The 16,904-nt window shown below is 42.5% G+C and overlaps 2 protein-coding genes across 4 annotated transcripts in view; one reads left to right on the top strand and one right to left on the bottom strand.

Annotated features, from left to right (window-relative positions):
* LOC126980579 (uncharacterized) overlaps nt 1-16,904 on the bottom strand; it is a 31,675-nt gene that overhangs the window by 635 nt on the left and 14,136 nt on the right. Inside the window, exons 17-23 of one of the 3 annotated variants that reach the window (XM_050830664.1) lie at nt 13,783-13,855; nt 13,357-13,417; nt 11,096-11,193; nt 10,386-10,507; nt 8,086-8,193; nt 6,677-6,815; nt 5,011-5,834 (exon numbers count right to left, since the gene is read on the bottom strand). In XM_050830664.1, the coding sequence (XP_050686621.1) occupies nt 6,745-6,815; nt 8,086-8,193; nt 10,386-10,507; nt 11,096-11,193; nt 13,357-13,417; nt 13,783-13,855 (533 nt within the window). In that variant the 3' untranslated portion in view covers nt 5,011-5,834; nt 6,677-6,744. Of the gene's footprint in view, nt 1-5,010; nt 5,835-6,676; nt 6,816-8,085; nt 8,194-10,385; nt 10,508-11,095; nt 11,194-13,356; nt 13,418-13,782; nt 13,856-16,904 lie in introns of those variants that run through there. The other 2 variants (XM_050830659.1, XM_050830674.1) reach the window with 2 other exon arrangements.
* LOC126980594 (THAP domain-containing protein 11-like) lies at nt 479-5,891 on the top strand. The gene is made up of 3 exons (XM_050830687.1): nt 479-748; nt 2,302-2,509; nt 5,041-5,891. Exons 1-3 carry the CDS (start codon nt 596-598, stop codon nt 5,400-5,402), a joined length of 723 nt encoding a protein of 240 aa, XP_050686644.1. The 5' UTR covers nt 479-595; the 3' UTR covers nt 5,403-5,891.

Below are 16,904 nucleotides of genomic sequence, written 5' to 3'. Positions count from 1 at the left end.
GCAGTGTGTGGCCCCTCGGCCTGGCACAGAGCCAGGGGAGTTACTAAAGAAAGAAGTAATATGCTACGGTAAAGTGTACATGGTGAGGAGAGGTAATTAGTGCACCGCCACTGAGAAGAAGAAGAAGAAAAAAAAGTAAAGGCCCCTCCCTTGCTGTGCATTCATTCCTACCATTGTATCTTTTTTTAATTTCATGGTGCTACCTACAAATGTATTACTAGTCTTATAATCACACTCTGTCCTGCCTGGGGGTTGGGATGGCATGTTCCTCCCCTCTTATTTACCTGCAATAAACTATCAATCAATCAATCAGTCATTCTTCTTTCTTCTTCTTTTGACCTGTAACGCTTTGTATCTTGAGAGTTTTATGGGGCTAGTTAGGCTGTGCGTGAGGCTTTGTATCGCTTCTTAAAATTATTCTTGATTCTTGATAAGCGTTGTGATGTCTTTTAGTTTTCTTCAGTTACCGCCCCTGAGGAAAATCTCGTCTCCTGTGACATCAAGATCAGGGTCAGGATTTGTTCAACATCAACATAAACAACATCCCAATAAGTCCCTCCAGCCCCCTGAGGCCTCCCCCCCGTGTCCACCCGCCATGCCCGGCTGCTGCGTCCCCGGCTGCACCAACAGGGGGGAGCGGGGCTACAGATTGTATAGATTCCCCTCAGACCCGGAGAGGCGCCAGATCTGGACCAACAATGTCGCTCGTGAGGGCTGGACGCCATCCCGGTGGACATATGTGTGCCAGGTGTGTGTGTGTGTGTGTGTGTGTGTGTGTGTGTGTCATTGCCAGCCCCCTGTGGGAAAATACCTAAGCTTACACCCATTTTAAGATATTGGGGAAATCTGCATCCTGACACACTAGGGCCAGTAAGCTATCACAATCATCTGTATCAAATGAATTATCTCCCACAGCCTAACTAGCCCCCTATAACACTCCAGAAAATCGGTGGTTGGGTGAAACGGTAAATTGTCCCGCATAACTCGAAAAGTATGCATTTGCGACGGAAATGAGGTACAAAATCGTGCAATTCACTACATTTGTCACCAGAAAAACATGAACCGCGTCAGAAAATCATTGGTTGGGTGAAACGGTAAATTGTCCCCCTTGGCTTACAGCGATGTGATTGAACCAGCCGTTATTCCATCTGTCAGCGCACAACACCTGAGGATGACATGCAGGGCCTTGAGAGCCCTGACCCTTCCTTCATCCCATGGTGTGGACTTGCTCTTATAACATGTCATTATATTTTCAGGGGAATTCCTCCCACTTACCCGTAACTTAACTACTCAGCACTTTCATTGGATTGACTGGGGTTAGAAGAATGTGATCTATTTCAATACCAAACAGGTTAATGAGTTTGAACTATAAAGAACATAGCTTTACAGTGCTTTTGAAATATGCTTCTGTTAATTTGGGTCCATGAATCAAAGTCAAACCCTTACACTTTGCAGGCCAAGTATGAATTGGTTCTAGAGAAAAATTGAGTATTGAATGTAAATTGGCAAAAAAGTTTGGTAAATCTTAAGAATAGCGGCTCCTAGTGGGTGCGCATTTAGGGCACGGTGTGGTGGTAATTACAGCATTTCTAGCATGTACGACGGGGTTTTGACAAGCGGACAGGTGTGTTTATGTCACAAGGGGTGTATTTTTCCACGCTGGCCTCACGATTTCTTCTAGTCGATGGGCGATGAGACTGCGAGCTCCGGGGTGAAGAAAGGGAAGAGCTCGCGCGGAAAAATACACCCCTTGTGACATAGACACGCCTGTCCACTTCTCAAAACCCCATTGTACGTGCTAGAAATGTTATAATTACCACCACACCGTGCCCTAAATGCGCACCCGCTAGGAGCCGCTATTCTTAAGATTTAAAAAAAAGTTTCTGAGGCAGCTATTTCAAATGCTTACGTCCATTGCTCACTACGTACTTAAAGGTGGAAGAACATTCAAAGGCTATATTTTCAGCACTATATGGAGGACAGAATGGCTGATTTGATGAACTAAATGAACTAATGGGTGCTCTAGTCTTTTAAACCCCAACATAGCCTTTTTTCACCATACCTGTCTGTACTTTGTAATTTCTTTCATACATCAATGGTCCAATGAATTGCCCAACTAATCACTTCATAATCTTTGCTGATAAATCAGATGTTCTCCATTTTGGAAAAATCAAAGTTTAATACATTAAAGGTTACATTACAAAAACACTATACATGTAGAGGATTTGTCATAACATGTCACACCATTATTTTATGCAAAGCAAATCTGTTCCATCATCTAATCACCATAACCACTTGCAGGAACACTTTGAACATGACCAGTTTGAGAACAGGAGAGCTGACGGCAGACGGAAGCTGAGGTGGAATGCAGTGCCAACTCTCTTCGCTGGCCGCACCGTAAAGAAACCACCCGCCGTGCCAAGACCCCCACCACCTACTGAGGAACACGTGGCTCAGTCTGATCACTCATACAGTTCCTTAGAGCCAAGTGATAAGACATCCAGCGTTTGTAAGTGTCAGTGTACAGTGTTATAGAATGCTGATCTAATATAATCTACTTTTATGCCCGTTCCCTGCAACTTGCTCAAAGGGAAGGCCATGGCAGAAGTGTCTCCATTCACTCTTGTACATACATTCTACTCTTAAGTTCTCCATCCCTCTCAATCTCCTTGCTCCTTTCTCTCGAGTATTCTAATACTGTCCCCCCATTTTATAGTGGGCCTTCCTCTCACACCCACAGCATCCACTCCACTTTTGTACTTCAGTACCCTCCTGAGTTTCGCGGTTGCTTCGTTCCGCAAGTACGGCACTAAACACGCAGATTGCAAAACTTGGGGTATTGAAAACACTGTAAGTGCTTATTTGTTCTGGCCCATGGGGAAGCTGACTTTTTTCTCCCACTTTACTCCCTTGTTATCTCAAAATATGTACTGTGTAAAAAGGAAGAGAATGCAAAGAGAGAACGGGTCGTTTTGAAGCTGCCGCTGAAGGTCTTACAATTGGCTGACGGTTCTGAAAACATGCTTGTGATTCACCGAGTCCGATGACGTCATCAATGGCACTAAACCAATCAGCGGCCTCTAACTATGATGAAACAAAAGCTTTGTGAATCTGAAGTCAACGTTGATAGTTAAATCATTAGTTTGTAGCTTTTACCGTGGGCTGTTAGCACACATCTCTGTGAATCTCACCCCTGCACGTGTGAACACGGTCACTCAACCACTAGTTTTTTGAGAATTTTGTAGAGATTCAAAGCCAGCAGCATTTCACAGGAAACTAATTGAAATGCTAGTTATAAACTCAGCCACCAGCATGTCGGTTATTTTTTCGTAGGGTCGGTAAGTTGTGGTCACAAGAAGAAGAAGAGCATATCAGCTGATCGGTTCAGTAGCTATCCACGTTTTTATTTCAGTACCACAGTGAGTTCCACGAAGCTAGATAAGCCTGCAGTAATCAGGTTGAGCAGGTCTTGGACTTGAGTCTTGTCCAAGCGTAGCCACTGCCTCATCATATCTGGGTCCTCACTGTTATGCTCTCATAGCATTTAATGGTAGCAAGCTGTAACACTCTCCCTTTGTCTCCGAGCTAACCACTTATGAAGCAACAAATGCTTTCTTATCATTTTTTTCTTTTCCTTCAGCAAATGCCACAAAGCAAACTCTGCAACATCTGGATCCATTGATTGTTTTGCTTCTCAGCTGATATATCCCAGAATGCAACAGTGTGACCAAACTTGAGGATAAATTCAAGGCAGAAAATTGCTGGGAGATCATTTCGGTGGAAAATTCCCGAGAAACTAGCTTGTGTGACCGTGCCTTTAAGTTGCTGGTGTCACACTGGGCCTCTTTCCTCCAACCGCGTTGGCGATAGGGGCGACTGGCAATTCCAACGTCACACACGGCCAAGGTCAGTTGTCCATATTCACAACATAAACAGTCACCCTGTATTGATTAAAGGGTAAACAAAGCAGCTCTGCCAGTCTACTTTATGAGTTTCTTGGTTGGCTATTTTCCACTGTTCCTCACTACTCAGCCACTGCTGTAGTTTGTTTGTTTCCATACAGCCGTGCGGTTGCTCGTACACCCAACTGTTGTCCATCCATTCAAACAACCGACAACTCACTCCCACTTGGGCACACAGGCAACCGCGGTTGCCAATAGCCCCAACGGTTGAAGGAAAGCGGCTACTGTGACACCGCCTTAAGGAATCATGAGTGACGCCGACGGTAGGTAGATGTGGCCCATACATGTCAAAGCAGTGCGAAACTCAGTGCGATAATGCACGAAAGTTGGGATGGTAAGTATTTAGGATTGAGTGCGAAACTCGGTGATCGCGAAACCCGTATAGCACGAAAGTCGGGAAGGTACTGTATAACCTCCACATGATGTCATTTTTTCCCATTCTCATCCCCAAACCACTTCAGGATACTGCATTTGACCATATCCATCACTATAATTAATTAATCCATTCACCTTTAACACATATCAAACCATCCATATACCCTTTTGTTGCTTTCACCAGCCATCCGAATCACAGCGTAAGCACAGCTCCAGTAACTCATCACCTGGATCCTGGATGTTTGACTTTCATTCCAGGTGTTTTACTTGCATATGTCACTGTTGGTACAACTATGTTATCATGTAGTGCCTCTTTTATCTCCAAGCTTACTGTCCTACCTTCCACCTTGTGCCCCAAGATCCTGTTACTTTCCTGCCTTGTAAAGCTTTCATAACTTTCCTCCATACTTTCATATTTGCAAGGGATCAAAATAATATATTCAAATTAATTTACTTTTCTTATTCCATGTGATTCCCCCTCTGTATCTCTGTGTAGAATGATGTAGTCTAATGGGAGGCAGATTAAAAGTATCAAGAGGGAGGTGCAGGAGGGGTGTGAAGGAGAGGTAGCAAATATTAAACAGTTACTATTCCTACACTCATATTAAATGTAACATCAAAGCAATGCAATGCATCAGAAAAAATTAAGAGAACATTGTTTGTATAAAATTGATTGGTTGATTATTTTATTATTTTTTTCCAGCTGAAGACAGTGCCCCTGAGGGTAATTGCAAGCAAGAGAAAAATGAAAGTGTCAAAGAGGCTGCTGACCCGCAGTCCAGAGTACCTTCCACTGATGCTCCAGATGGTACGACTCCTCCTGTTCTGTACAATCAGCTTTTTGATGTCTTGACATCTCTTCACACTGCAGTTGCCACCCTCAACACAAATATGCAAAACTTTGAAAAGAGACTCAGCATCATCGAAAGAAGGATCGGTGCCTCTGTTGCAGTTAAGCAAGACGAGAGACCTAGTACTACTGCAGAGGAGACTTACATCGACAGTACTGATGCCACTTCAGACACAGACCCAGTGTGTGTCTTACAAGTCACAGCACAGCGGTGAGGAAAGGTAGGCCTATGAGCATCAGGACAGCACCCCTCGTGTGTTGCCTTGCCCACACTATGAACCCATTCCCAGTGGTCCTGTAGCAATATTTTTTTACTGACTTTGATAACCTGTCTAAAAAATAACTACATGTGTATTACATAAATCAGCTTATACATATCGCACTTTTATATCAAGGAACTCCAGCTGTTGTGGCACTATATTATCAGCACATCCAGGTTTCTCTGCCACTCATTTTTTTCATGTTGTATCTTGTATTATTACTGGAGTGAGAGACAGCCATGGGAGTAGAGAACAATGGGAGGTAGAGTTGACCAGTGGTGGTGAGGGCAATGATGGTGGAGTTTCTCTCATACATGTGATGACTGCTCAGGGTTGTTGCTTCCTCTGCATTTGGTCTAACCAACAAATAAATGGATGGATGGATTGCTGTACCAAATGATATGTGTGTTAAAAGTATGAATAAATTTTGCGATATACAAAATATGAGATTGATTGATTCAGTCCTGTAAAAATACAAAGCAGTAAGAAAACATGATGTAACAATTGGGATGTACTGAGAATTCAGTGTATTAACAAAAAGCATCAGTTTTCAAATTCAAGTTTTATATATTCCTGAGCCATAGACTGTTTTATCTGCATTCAAATGGACATCATAATAGCAACTTAGAGGGACAATTTATTACATATATAAACGTGGGGTTTAAAACACTACTCAACTATTTTTGAGCTATACTTGTTAACCCGGTAGCAGCGGGGATCATGTTTCTTAATGGTCCCTCTAAGCGAGAATAATGAGAAAAAATCACCACTCACACAAACCATTTCATAATATATATCGAAGCATTTGTGATCAGTTTATGTACCATCTATTTTTTGGGGTTTAAATCATGGCACAAATTTGGCCCGTCGCTGGTACACGCTAAAGCCACAAATTTGGCCCGTCGCTGGTACACGGTAAAGCCACAAATTTGGCCCGTCGCTGGTACACAGTAAAGCCACAAATTTGGCCCGTCGCTGGTACACGGTAAAGCCACAAATTTGGCCCGTCGCTGGTACACGGTAAAGCCACAAATTTGGCCCGTCGCTGGTACACAGTAAAGCCACAAATTTGGCCCGTCACTGGTACACGGTAAAGCCACAAATTTGGCCTGTCGCTGGTACACGGTAAAGCCACAAATTTGGCCCGTCGCTGCTACCGGGTTAATATTATTATTTTTAACTCCTCCCTGTGTTTCAATGGGAAGTGTGATCGTAGGTGATGTATATACCTTTAGTAAGTGCACTGCAGTGGTCCATCAAACAGGTGCTGCCAGCAATATGACCCAACAGTCAACACCTAGAATCTGGTGGTGCATCTGTCAGACTGATTCCTGTTAAAGCTTGTAGCCTTGGCAGCCTCCTTAAAACCTTGAAAAGTTGTACAGTCAATTAGGTTCCATTAAGTAAAAAATAATGCATAGGGTAAGTTTGATATCCAGTTTATCACATTTTATCCCCCAGCTGCTCTTTTAATGACCAGTCTGAAAGGAAGGATGAACAGCTGGCTGGGCCGGTGTGGTGTCATCTGAAATCCATGTATCCTAAGACATCCCATCCGATCTGCGCATGCGCGGGCTTTGTTTACAAACAGAGGGTGGAGGAATTTCAACATGGTACCGTGTCTTTTGTCGACTACCCATTGTGATACATCCCACCTAACTTTATTTTCTATCTTTTTAATAGTAAATGATGACATGTTTTGAATTTGAAAATTGCTTGAAATATGAAAGTTTCTTCCTGCACCCCTTGTGTGTCAGTAAATGTGATAAATGAGATAACCTGCACCCCTTGTATGTTGGTAAATGTGATAAATGAGGTAACCTACACCCCTTGTATGTCAGTAAATGTGATAAATGAGGTAACCTACACCCCTTGTATATCAGTAAATTTGATAAATGAGATAACCTGCACCACGTGTAAATGAGATAACCTGCACCCCTTATATGTCAGTAAATGTGATAAATGAGATAACCTGCACCCCTTGTATGTTGGTAAATGTGATAAATGAGGTAACCTACACCCCTTGTATGTCAGTAAATGTGATAAAAGAGGTAACCTACACCCCTTGTATATCGGTAAATTTGATAAATGAGATAACCTGCACCACGTGTAAATGAGATAACCTGCACCCCTTATATGTCAGTAAATGTGATAAATGAGATAACCTACACTCTTCTGATTGATGGTCATGTTTTTCGGATACTCTCCATTTAATGGCAGGCTATCTGAATTATGGGGTCCATGTCATCCTTGAATTTGGCCATTTTCCCATAAAAGCTGCCATGCTGTCTTGCTGCCATCTTGCCTGGACAAACTATGATATCAACACAGTGTTTGTAAACATTGGGTTCTGCGCATGTGCAGATCAGGACGGGATGTCTTAGGATACATGGATGGCAGATGACACCACACCAGGATTCAAGTCAAGGCACATGAATTCATATCTAAGCATGCTACCCACTGCAACATCAAAATTTTCCACAATTTACTCAAAATTTTAATCAAATCCTCTTCAATGTTTCTTGTCTAATTTACTTACTCCCCAAAAATAAAATAAGATGAACTTTCAGTTGCTGGGGTGCCAACCACAAATAACACTTAATAAAGTGTCATGCACAATCTTGAGAAGCATTCTTACTTTGAGTTGAGTACGTAGCCTCAACAGAGCTGCCACAGCCATCTGACCTCTTGAATGTGAAAATTTCATGCAAGGGGGCTTGTTGCTTGCTGGCTCTCTTTTTATCCCCTGTCAGACAGAGATAAGAGTTAGGTAAAGAGAGGAGTAGGCAAGTAAAGGAAAAACAGACACTGTGCAGCATAGTCTCGTTCTCTTTGGCCTTTGAGCTTGAGGTCATCCATTCCCTTAGAAATCTAGACCAGTGGTTTGCCCTCTCTGGCCTTAATCCTCAGAAGGCTCATAGGCCCGATGGAGTGCCTCCTATTGTCCTTAAAAATTGTGCTTCTGTGCTGACATCCTGCCTAGTCAAACTCTTATGCCTCTGCCTTTCAACATCTACCTTTCCTTCCTGCTGGAAGTATGCCTTCATACAGCCTGTGCCTCAAAGTACAATCCTATAGCTTTACTCTCCTGTCTTTCTAAAGCTTCTGATTCTATCCTTAACTGGAAGATTCAAAAGCATCTATCCACTTCTGACCCTCTATCTGTTCGCCAGGATGGGTTTCACAAGGGGCGTTCTACTGGTGATCTTGCTTTCCCAACTGACTCTTGGTCATCCTCGCTAAGCCGTTTCGGTGAAACTTCACTGTTGCCCTAGACATTTCAAAAGCATTCAACAAGGTCTGACACAAGTCTTTGCTTTCTAAACTTCCCTCCTATGGTTTCTATCCATCTCTCTGTACTTTCATCTCCAGTTTCCTTTCCGGCCGTTCTATCTCTGCTGTGGTAGATGGTCACTGTTCTTCCCATAAACCTATCAACAGTGGTGTCCCACAGGGCTCTGTCCTATCTCCCACTCTCTTTCTGTTATTCATTAATGATCTTCTTTCAATAACAAACTGTCCTATCCACTCCCATACTCATGACTCTACTCTTCATTACTAAACATCATTTAACAGAAGACCCTCCCCACAGGAATTACATTATTTCAGGCTGGAGGCTGCAGAATGCCTGACCTCAGATCTTGCCATTATTTCCAATTGGAGCTAAAGGAACTTTACGCCCTTTAATGCCTAAAAAACTCAATTTCTCCACCTATCAATTCAACACAATCTTCCAAACACCTATCCCCTATTCTTCGACAACACTCAGCTGTCACCTTCTAAACATCCTCGGTCTGTCCTTAACTCACAATCTTAACTGAAAATTTCATATCTCTTCTCTTGCTAAATCAGCTTCCTCGAGGTTGGGTGTTTTGTATTGTCTCCGCCAGTTCTTCTCCCCCCGACAGATGCTGTCCATATACAGGGGCCTTGCCTGTCCTCGTATGGAGTATGCATCTACTGTGTGTGGGGGCTCAATGCATACAGCTCTCTCGGACAGAGTAGAGTCAAAGGTTCTTCGTCTCATTAACTATCCTCCTCTTACTAGCAGTTTTCTAACTCTTAAATTCCGCCGCAATGTTGCATCTCTTTCTATCTTCTATCGATATTTTCATGCCGACTGCTCTTTTGAACTTGCTAAGTGCATGATTCCTGTGGCCCCAATGCACTTGACTTTCTACTCCAGCTCATCCCTGTTGTGTCCAAATCCCTTATGCAAAAGTTAACCAGCATCTACATTCTTTCATCCCCTTCACTGGTAAACTATGGAACAGCCTCCCTTCGTCTGTATTTCCTCCTGCCTATGACTTGACCTCTTCCAAGAGGAGGATATCAAGACACCTCTCCATCCAAAATTGACCTCTCTTTTGGGCACTCTTTACTTTTACTTTTATAGGAGCAGCAATTATTGAGCTTTTTTTCTACACTTTTTCTTTGTTGCCCTTGAGCTGCTTCCTTTCCTTTAAAAAAAAAAATAATAACATGATGTCCCCCTTAAACCCCCCTCTTTTTTTCTTTTTAATAGAAAGCTTAGTAACTATAGGACTAGTGTTCCTTTTTTTCAAGAGATTTGTATTCTTGACATCCTTGTGAATGGTCAAAACAATGAATACCTACTTGTTTGAACAACCATCATGCACAGCAGGCAGCCAGGGAAGCCAAAGTAGATTCTACCTCCAGCTGCTTCTCTTAGACACTTTGTTATCTCTTATATCAATATTTGTCTATGATAAGGCTGAACTATGTCCGGGAGCCTAGAATAACCCCAGAATAAAAATGGAACATTGTACTATACAACCACATACCAATAGTCATGGTCTAATGACACTTACCATGGACAAACACCACACCACAGTCATGCAGCATGCATCACCATACAATCAGGCTTCACCTCAGTGTGCAGACATCATACCAAGAGGGTACAAATAAAAATCTTACTTCTCTCCATTTTTTCAATTTGCTGCCACAAGAAGCTGTTCACATCAGTTTCTGTCAACCAGATAGTGTATTGAGATGTCCCTGGAGCTGGGAGGAAGTCACAAATTTTTGTGATGTAGTCTCTGTGAAGCAAGACAAAAATTTGATTTATTTAAATATCAGAGGCAGCTGCACCTATACATCAGTGTTATGTTTTTCTTTATCACAACTGAACCTACCTACTGATCCTGATTTTGTCCTGCATAAACATGGAAGCTCTTTAGAAATGGGCTGAATACAAAGATGTGAGTCCTAATCATGCCCTTGCCCATGGGTCAAAACACTACCACAAATGTTTGAATTTTCCCTTCATATTACAATCTGACTCATTTGAATATAACTGTAATCTACTAGTGCTAGGAGCAATGAAGTGAATCTGTTATGACAAATTTCAACTTATTGGTGCAAGGCAGTTGCTTCAATGGTTTTACATTTTGAGTTGACATACCACTTTTCATAAAATTGGAATCAAAGGAGTGCATTTTCTACTACATAATTACAGCATAAAATGTACTGATCTGAAAGCAAGGGTGTGTGATGTGCTGCATATACTGCCTCTTGGGGTATGGAACCCTTGACCTGTATTAGGTAGCTACCATTTTGGTACACTATCTATACTCAGTAGATAATTGGTTAGTTATGATTGTGTGCAGGCACATCAGCTGTCTCACCTGCTGTTCTTATACACGGGGTTTCGCTTCACAACAATGTCATACAAGGCAGGGTACTTCAGTTCCTTTGGCAGGTCATCCAGAACAAGGGCCAACACCTGTAAGGAATTCAGAGGTCAAGATCAGCATATAACCACTGCAAACTATCACAAAAATACTAACTGTTAGAGGTCTTACTTTTTTTATTTACAGTAAAAGAGGAACTTCAATCACAAAAAAAAGCCTCCTGAGCACTGCTGCTGCAAAGAGGAAAGCAATAGTAGTCAAGAGGATGTCAGATTTGGTTGGAAAGGTGACTTGATACGCCCCTCTTGAAGGCGTTCAGTGCCATTCATAATTTTGAATTAAGGATAGGTGGGTGTGTAATGTTAAAAGGGACAACTGTGTGATATCAAAGAATAGGGGCCAGATTTTGTAGAGTTGTTGGGTGGAGAAAAAGACACTTTGAGGCACTGGAGGACACCATGCTCATTTTGCCTCATTCAGAAATAATACCAAGGCCAGAGGTTAAGCCATCTGTGACTTTAAGCCTGAAGTCGTGTATGTAATTCTGTTGTGAGGGTCGTTTGTTCTAAAATAGAGTAGTGTAGAGTCCTTAGTGTAAGAGTGGATAGAACTGATTTGGAAAGATTGTTAATGATCGATAGAGAGTGGGAGATAGAAAATAGCCCTACAGAACACTACTGTTTGCAGGCATAGTGGTAAAACAGTGACTTTCTTATCCCAGCAAAAAATACATCTGCCTGAAAGAATACTGGAAATGAAAGTGCAGAATTCAAATTACCCAATGCCCCACCACCACCCTGCATGCCAACTCACATTACACTCCCACCAGTGAAGTCAGTGCAATTCTCTACAACCATATAAATAATAATTATTATTATTATTATTACTATCATTATTATCATAATTTTTATTATTATTTTTATTATCAGAGGCAAAGCAGGTAGAGAGGGAGGAGTGCAGACACTATAAGCTGCCAGATCAGCAGCCACAAAGACCTGAGATACCAATAAAGAGAAAATGAAGGTGGAAGTGATGGTTAACTTTTGCATAAGGGGGTTTGGACAGTATAGGGATGCGCATGAGTAGAGGGAGGCACGCAGTTAGCAAGTTCAGAAGAGCAGTCGGCATGAAAATATTGATAGAAGATAGAAAGAGATGCAACACTGCGGCAGAATTTAAGAGGTAGAAAGCTGCAAGTAAGAGGAGGAGAGTTGATGAGACAAAGCCTTTGACTCCACTCTGTCTAGTAAGGTTGTGTGTTTGAAGCCCCCCAACACATGAGATGCATAATCCATATGGGGACAGACAAGGCCCCTGTATATGGACAGCATCTGTGCGGGGGAGAAGAACGGGCGGAGACGATACAGAATGCCCCCCCTCGAGGAAGCTGATTTAGCAAGATAAGAAATTTGAAGTTTCCATTTAAAATTTTGAGTTAAGGATAGACTGAGGATGATTAGTATAAAATGCACAACATACAAATCAATCAATCAATCAATCAATCAATGGGAGCATACGTTGGGGGGCGCGTTGCCTCGCCCACCCTACGATGCCAAGCCCGGGGGTCCCTCCGGGCAAGTCTCCATGCAGGCCCCCTTCCCAACCCGAGTACCTCCTGGCAGGTTCTATTGACTTGCTCCTGCCACAAACTCCGTGGGCATCCCTTTGGCCTCCTCCACTCAGGATTGTCTCTAACAGAGACAACCCGATGAGCAGGATCAGCTTCCGGAAAACGTGCCATGTGCCCATGTAGCTGGAGTTGGCGTTGGCGGACTTTGCAGGTAATATATGTCGAATCAGTCTCACGGAGTAGTCGCCGGTTTGACACAAAGTCATTCCAGTGTTATCCCATGATTCTGCGTAGACACTTATTACCAAAGGCATCAATCCACCTCTCCAAGTCCCCATTTAGTGTCCCTGTCTCACAACCATAGAGTAAGGGACGCTTTCACAGTCACGTTTGTTTGTGTTGATCGTTACCAATGAGCAGCGATCGCCGCTACCAAAAAGAAATCCGCTTTCAGAGTCGTCTTTCGTGGCGCTGTTTGTTTGCCTCAGTACCAGAGATTGAAACCTTTGGTAACGGAGCTCTGGTAGCCGCGGGGGCTCCACAATGGAGCTTACCAATGACATTAATTAGTAAATAATACAAATTCTTGCTCTCAGATGGTTATATTATTTCTTTAAATAGGTGTGAAAAAATATTAAACAATACAGCAACACGCCTGAACCAAATAGGTCAATCTTTATCTTACCTTGAAGCCTGGTGTCCTGTCCTCTTCACTGAGACCTCTACGAATTATCTGTTCACCACGACTATGAAAAGATTAGGGGATAATGTACATAAACATTTGAATGTGAAAACTTAAACCATAACTATAAATAATTTGTCATTCAAGAAACAACAAAAATGTGAAAAAAATAAACAATAGTCACTTCATAATATAGGGTACAGCACTTTGTTGTATGGTAATCAATATATGACCAATTGACCTAAACAAATTCATTTTTAAGACTGAAATACTGATGTATTTGAAAATATTACTAAATACCTTGCCACTCAAAAATCATTTGGTATGAATGATGTGCATCATGCTATTTTATATTGTGTTTTATACCACCAAACATTCACATCAACCTAAGGTTACTTGGAACAATTTTCATCAAGCCAAAACACTCACTCGTATTCCATGAAGTTTTTGGAGGCCACCACAAGCATTCTTCTTGAATCTTCGACTGCTCTCTCTATGCTAGCTGCAGAAAATAAAGAGCGATATAAAGAAAAATCTTCAAATGTGTGTGTGTGTGTGTGTGTGTGTGTGTGTGTAATTCACCTCTTGGTCTGTTGCAGGTCTCTCTCGAGACAGCCAGCCGTTCCCCTACGGAAGAGCACAGAGCTCGTAGTACCGATCTTTGGGTAGGACTGAGACCACTCACACACAACACACCGCGACAATGAAGTCACAACTCCTTGCCTGACGTCGCGTACCTACTCACTGCTAGGTGAACAGGGGCTGCACGTGAAAGAAGATAAACCCAACTTATCTTCACCCGGCTGGGGAATCAAACCCCGGTCCTTCTGGTTGTGAGGCAGACGCTCTATCCACTGAGCTACCAGGCCGTGCCGTGTGTGTGTGTGTGTGTGTGTGTGTGTTTTTACGTCTTGGCCTATTGCGCCGGTAGGCTTCTTCCCGGTGGATCCTGAATTCCTGATGGTCGGTCCAAGGCTTCTTCCCGGTAGGGCCTGATGGTCGGCCCAGCCCGTTCTGGCGCAGGCGAGTGTTTATAGTGGCGCCATCTTGCATTGGCTCATGCTGCCCTCCCGGAGCTCATCTTTAATCCTAGAATCTAGAGTCCAGGTTGATAAGTGGTCTTCTGGACAGCACGTGGGTAGTTTTAAGCCACTCGGCGGCGGCTGAAAAATCCCAGCTTGGTGGCACCGGTCGGGGATTGAACTCGCGTCCTCCTGAACGCAGGGCCGTCTCGCTATCCGTTCAGCCACTGCCTCCCCTGTGTGTGTGTTTACCTACTAGTTGTATTACCTAGTTGTAGTTTCACAGGGTCTGGGCTTATGCTCCTGTGGTCCGGTCTCCATATCTGTACTCGTTTAGTTTTTCCTTAAAGTTGTGCACACTCTTCACCGATACTACTTCCTCACTTAGTCTGTTCCCAACCTCTATGCTTCTTTGCGGGAAGCTATATTTTTTTATGTCTCTCAAGCATCTTCCCTTTCTCAATTTTTTACTGTGTCCTCGTGTGTTGCTTCTCTTAGTAGCAACTCCTCATTATCTACTTCCATTTTGTTCCACAACTTGTAAATTAGTATTAGGTCTCCCCTTTCTCTTCTTTGTTCCAGTGTTGGCAGGTTCATTTTCTTTCACCTTTCATCATATGACAGTCCCTCCAGTTCTGGAACCATCTTCGTTGCCATCCTTTGTATTCTTTCTAGTTTTTTTAATGTGTTTCTTCTTATAGGGAGACCACACAGCTTCTGCATATTCCAACTTTGGTCTTATTATAGTGGTAATCATCTTTTTCATCATATCTTTATCCATGTAGTGAAATGCTATTCCTATATTTCTTACCATTCTATATGTATCTCCGAATATCCTAATGACATGACTCTCAGACTGTTGATTATCTTGTATTGTCACTCCCAGTCTCTCTCTTCTTGAACTTTCAATATTTCTCCATCTCCCATTTTATACGTCCACTTTGGTCTCCCTTCACTCTTACCCATTTCCATTACACGATGTTTATTCACATTGAACTCCATCTCCCAATTATTACTCCAATCCCAAATCTTATTCAGGTCCTCTTGCAGAATTCCACAGTCTTTATTATTTCTTATTTGTCTCAGCAATTTTGCATCATCTGCAAACAGGCTCATGTAACTGCTTACTTTCCCCGGCATATCATTTATATATACTAGGAAAAGTATTGGTGCCAATACCGATCCTTGAGGCACTCCACTATCTGCAATTCTCCATTCTGATTTCATGTCCTTTACCACTCTTCTCATCTCTCTTCCCTTTAATTAAGTAACTCAACTAACTATTCTCAATCACCCACTGCATCATTAAGTTTTCCATAGTCAGTTTTAGAAATCTTTTCCCCATGCCGTCTCACTTCCACCACTTTCGAATGTTTCCCAGTTTACCTCTTTGCAGTTGAAGTCCCCAACCAACAAGATTCTTTTATTTGCTTAAAGTAATCTACTCAAACTCTGAATGGTATCCTCTATCATCGTCTTATATTCTGTGACACCAGGTTACAGACAACTGACAACTCGCTCCCGGATGGGTGCACGGGCGTTGCCAGTAGCCACAACGTTTAGAGGAAAACGGTCAGTGTGACACTGACCCAAGGCAGCGAGGCCGCTGACCGGGTGAGCACTGGTGATGACATCATTGGACTCCCAGCGAATCACAAGCATGTTTTCAGAGCTCAGCCAATCGTAAGGCTTCATTGGTGGATTTAAAATGACCTGTTCTCTCTTCCTGTTTTCTTCCTTTTTCCAATGTAAGTATTTTGAGATAACAAGGGAGTAAAGGAGGAAAAAAAGTGAGCTCCGGGGGCCAGCATGAGCCAATTATAATAGCACCACTATAAACAGTTGCCTGCGCCATGACGGGCTTGGGGCCGACCATCAGGCCCAGGTGGATAGTCTACCGGCGCCATAAGCCACATGTAAAAAATAAATAAAAAATAAAAATAAATAAAAAATCTCCACGGGTCAGAACAGATAAGCGATTTTTCAATGTTTTCAATACCTTGAGTTTAGCGCTATACCTTCAGAACGAAGCGAGCGCGAAACTCGAGAGGGTACTATATACTGATCATGACTGCTCACAATAGTTAAATTCCAGAAGCAGATGTGATTTTGTGAATGGCAAAGTTCCAGGAATCTCCTGACTTCACGTAAACCATGAAAAAATGGCACTCAGGAGGGTATAAGTCAACACAGTTTTGTACTGCTACTCACTCATTGCCCCATCAACATCAACACTATCACTGCCACTTAACATGATCACAGACGGAGCAGTGATGGTGGCAGTGGTGGTGAGTGTGCACAAGGCAACGTGGTAAACTGCCCATGGAGAGGAAAGCAGATGGGAACAGTTCATTTCTACAATGCAGCCAGACGGCAGGATGGACACCTCTGCTCCTCGACAATGCCTTACTTTCATCTTTATTATTATTATTATTATTATTATTATTATTATTATTATTATTATTATTATTATTATTATTATTATTATTATCATAATAATGATGATGATCATGATGATGATTTATTTTC

This window comes from Eriocheir sinensis, chromosome 4 (genome assembly GCF_024679095.1).
Source record: "Eriocheir sinensis breed Jianghai 21 chromosome 4, ASM2467909v1, whole genome shotgun sequence".
NCBI lineage: Eukaryota > Metazoa > Arthropoda > Malacostraca > Decapoda > Varunidae > Eriocheir > Eriocheir sinensis.
Note: the sequence above shows the minus strand (reverse complement) of the source record. Positions and strands in the feature narration are given on the sequence as shown.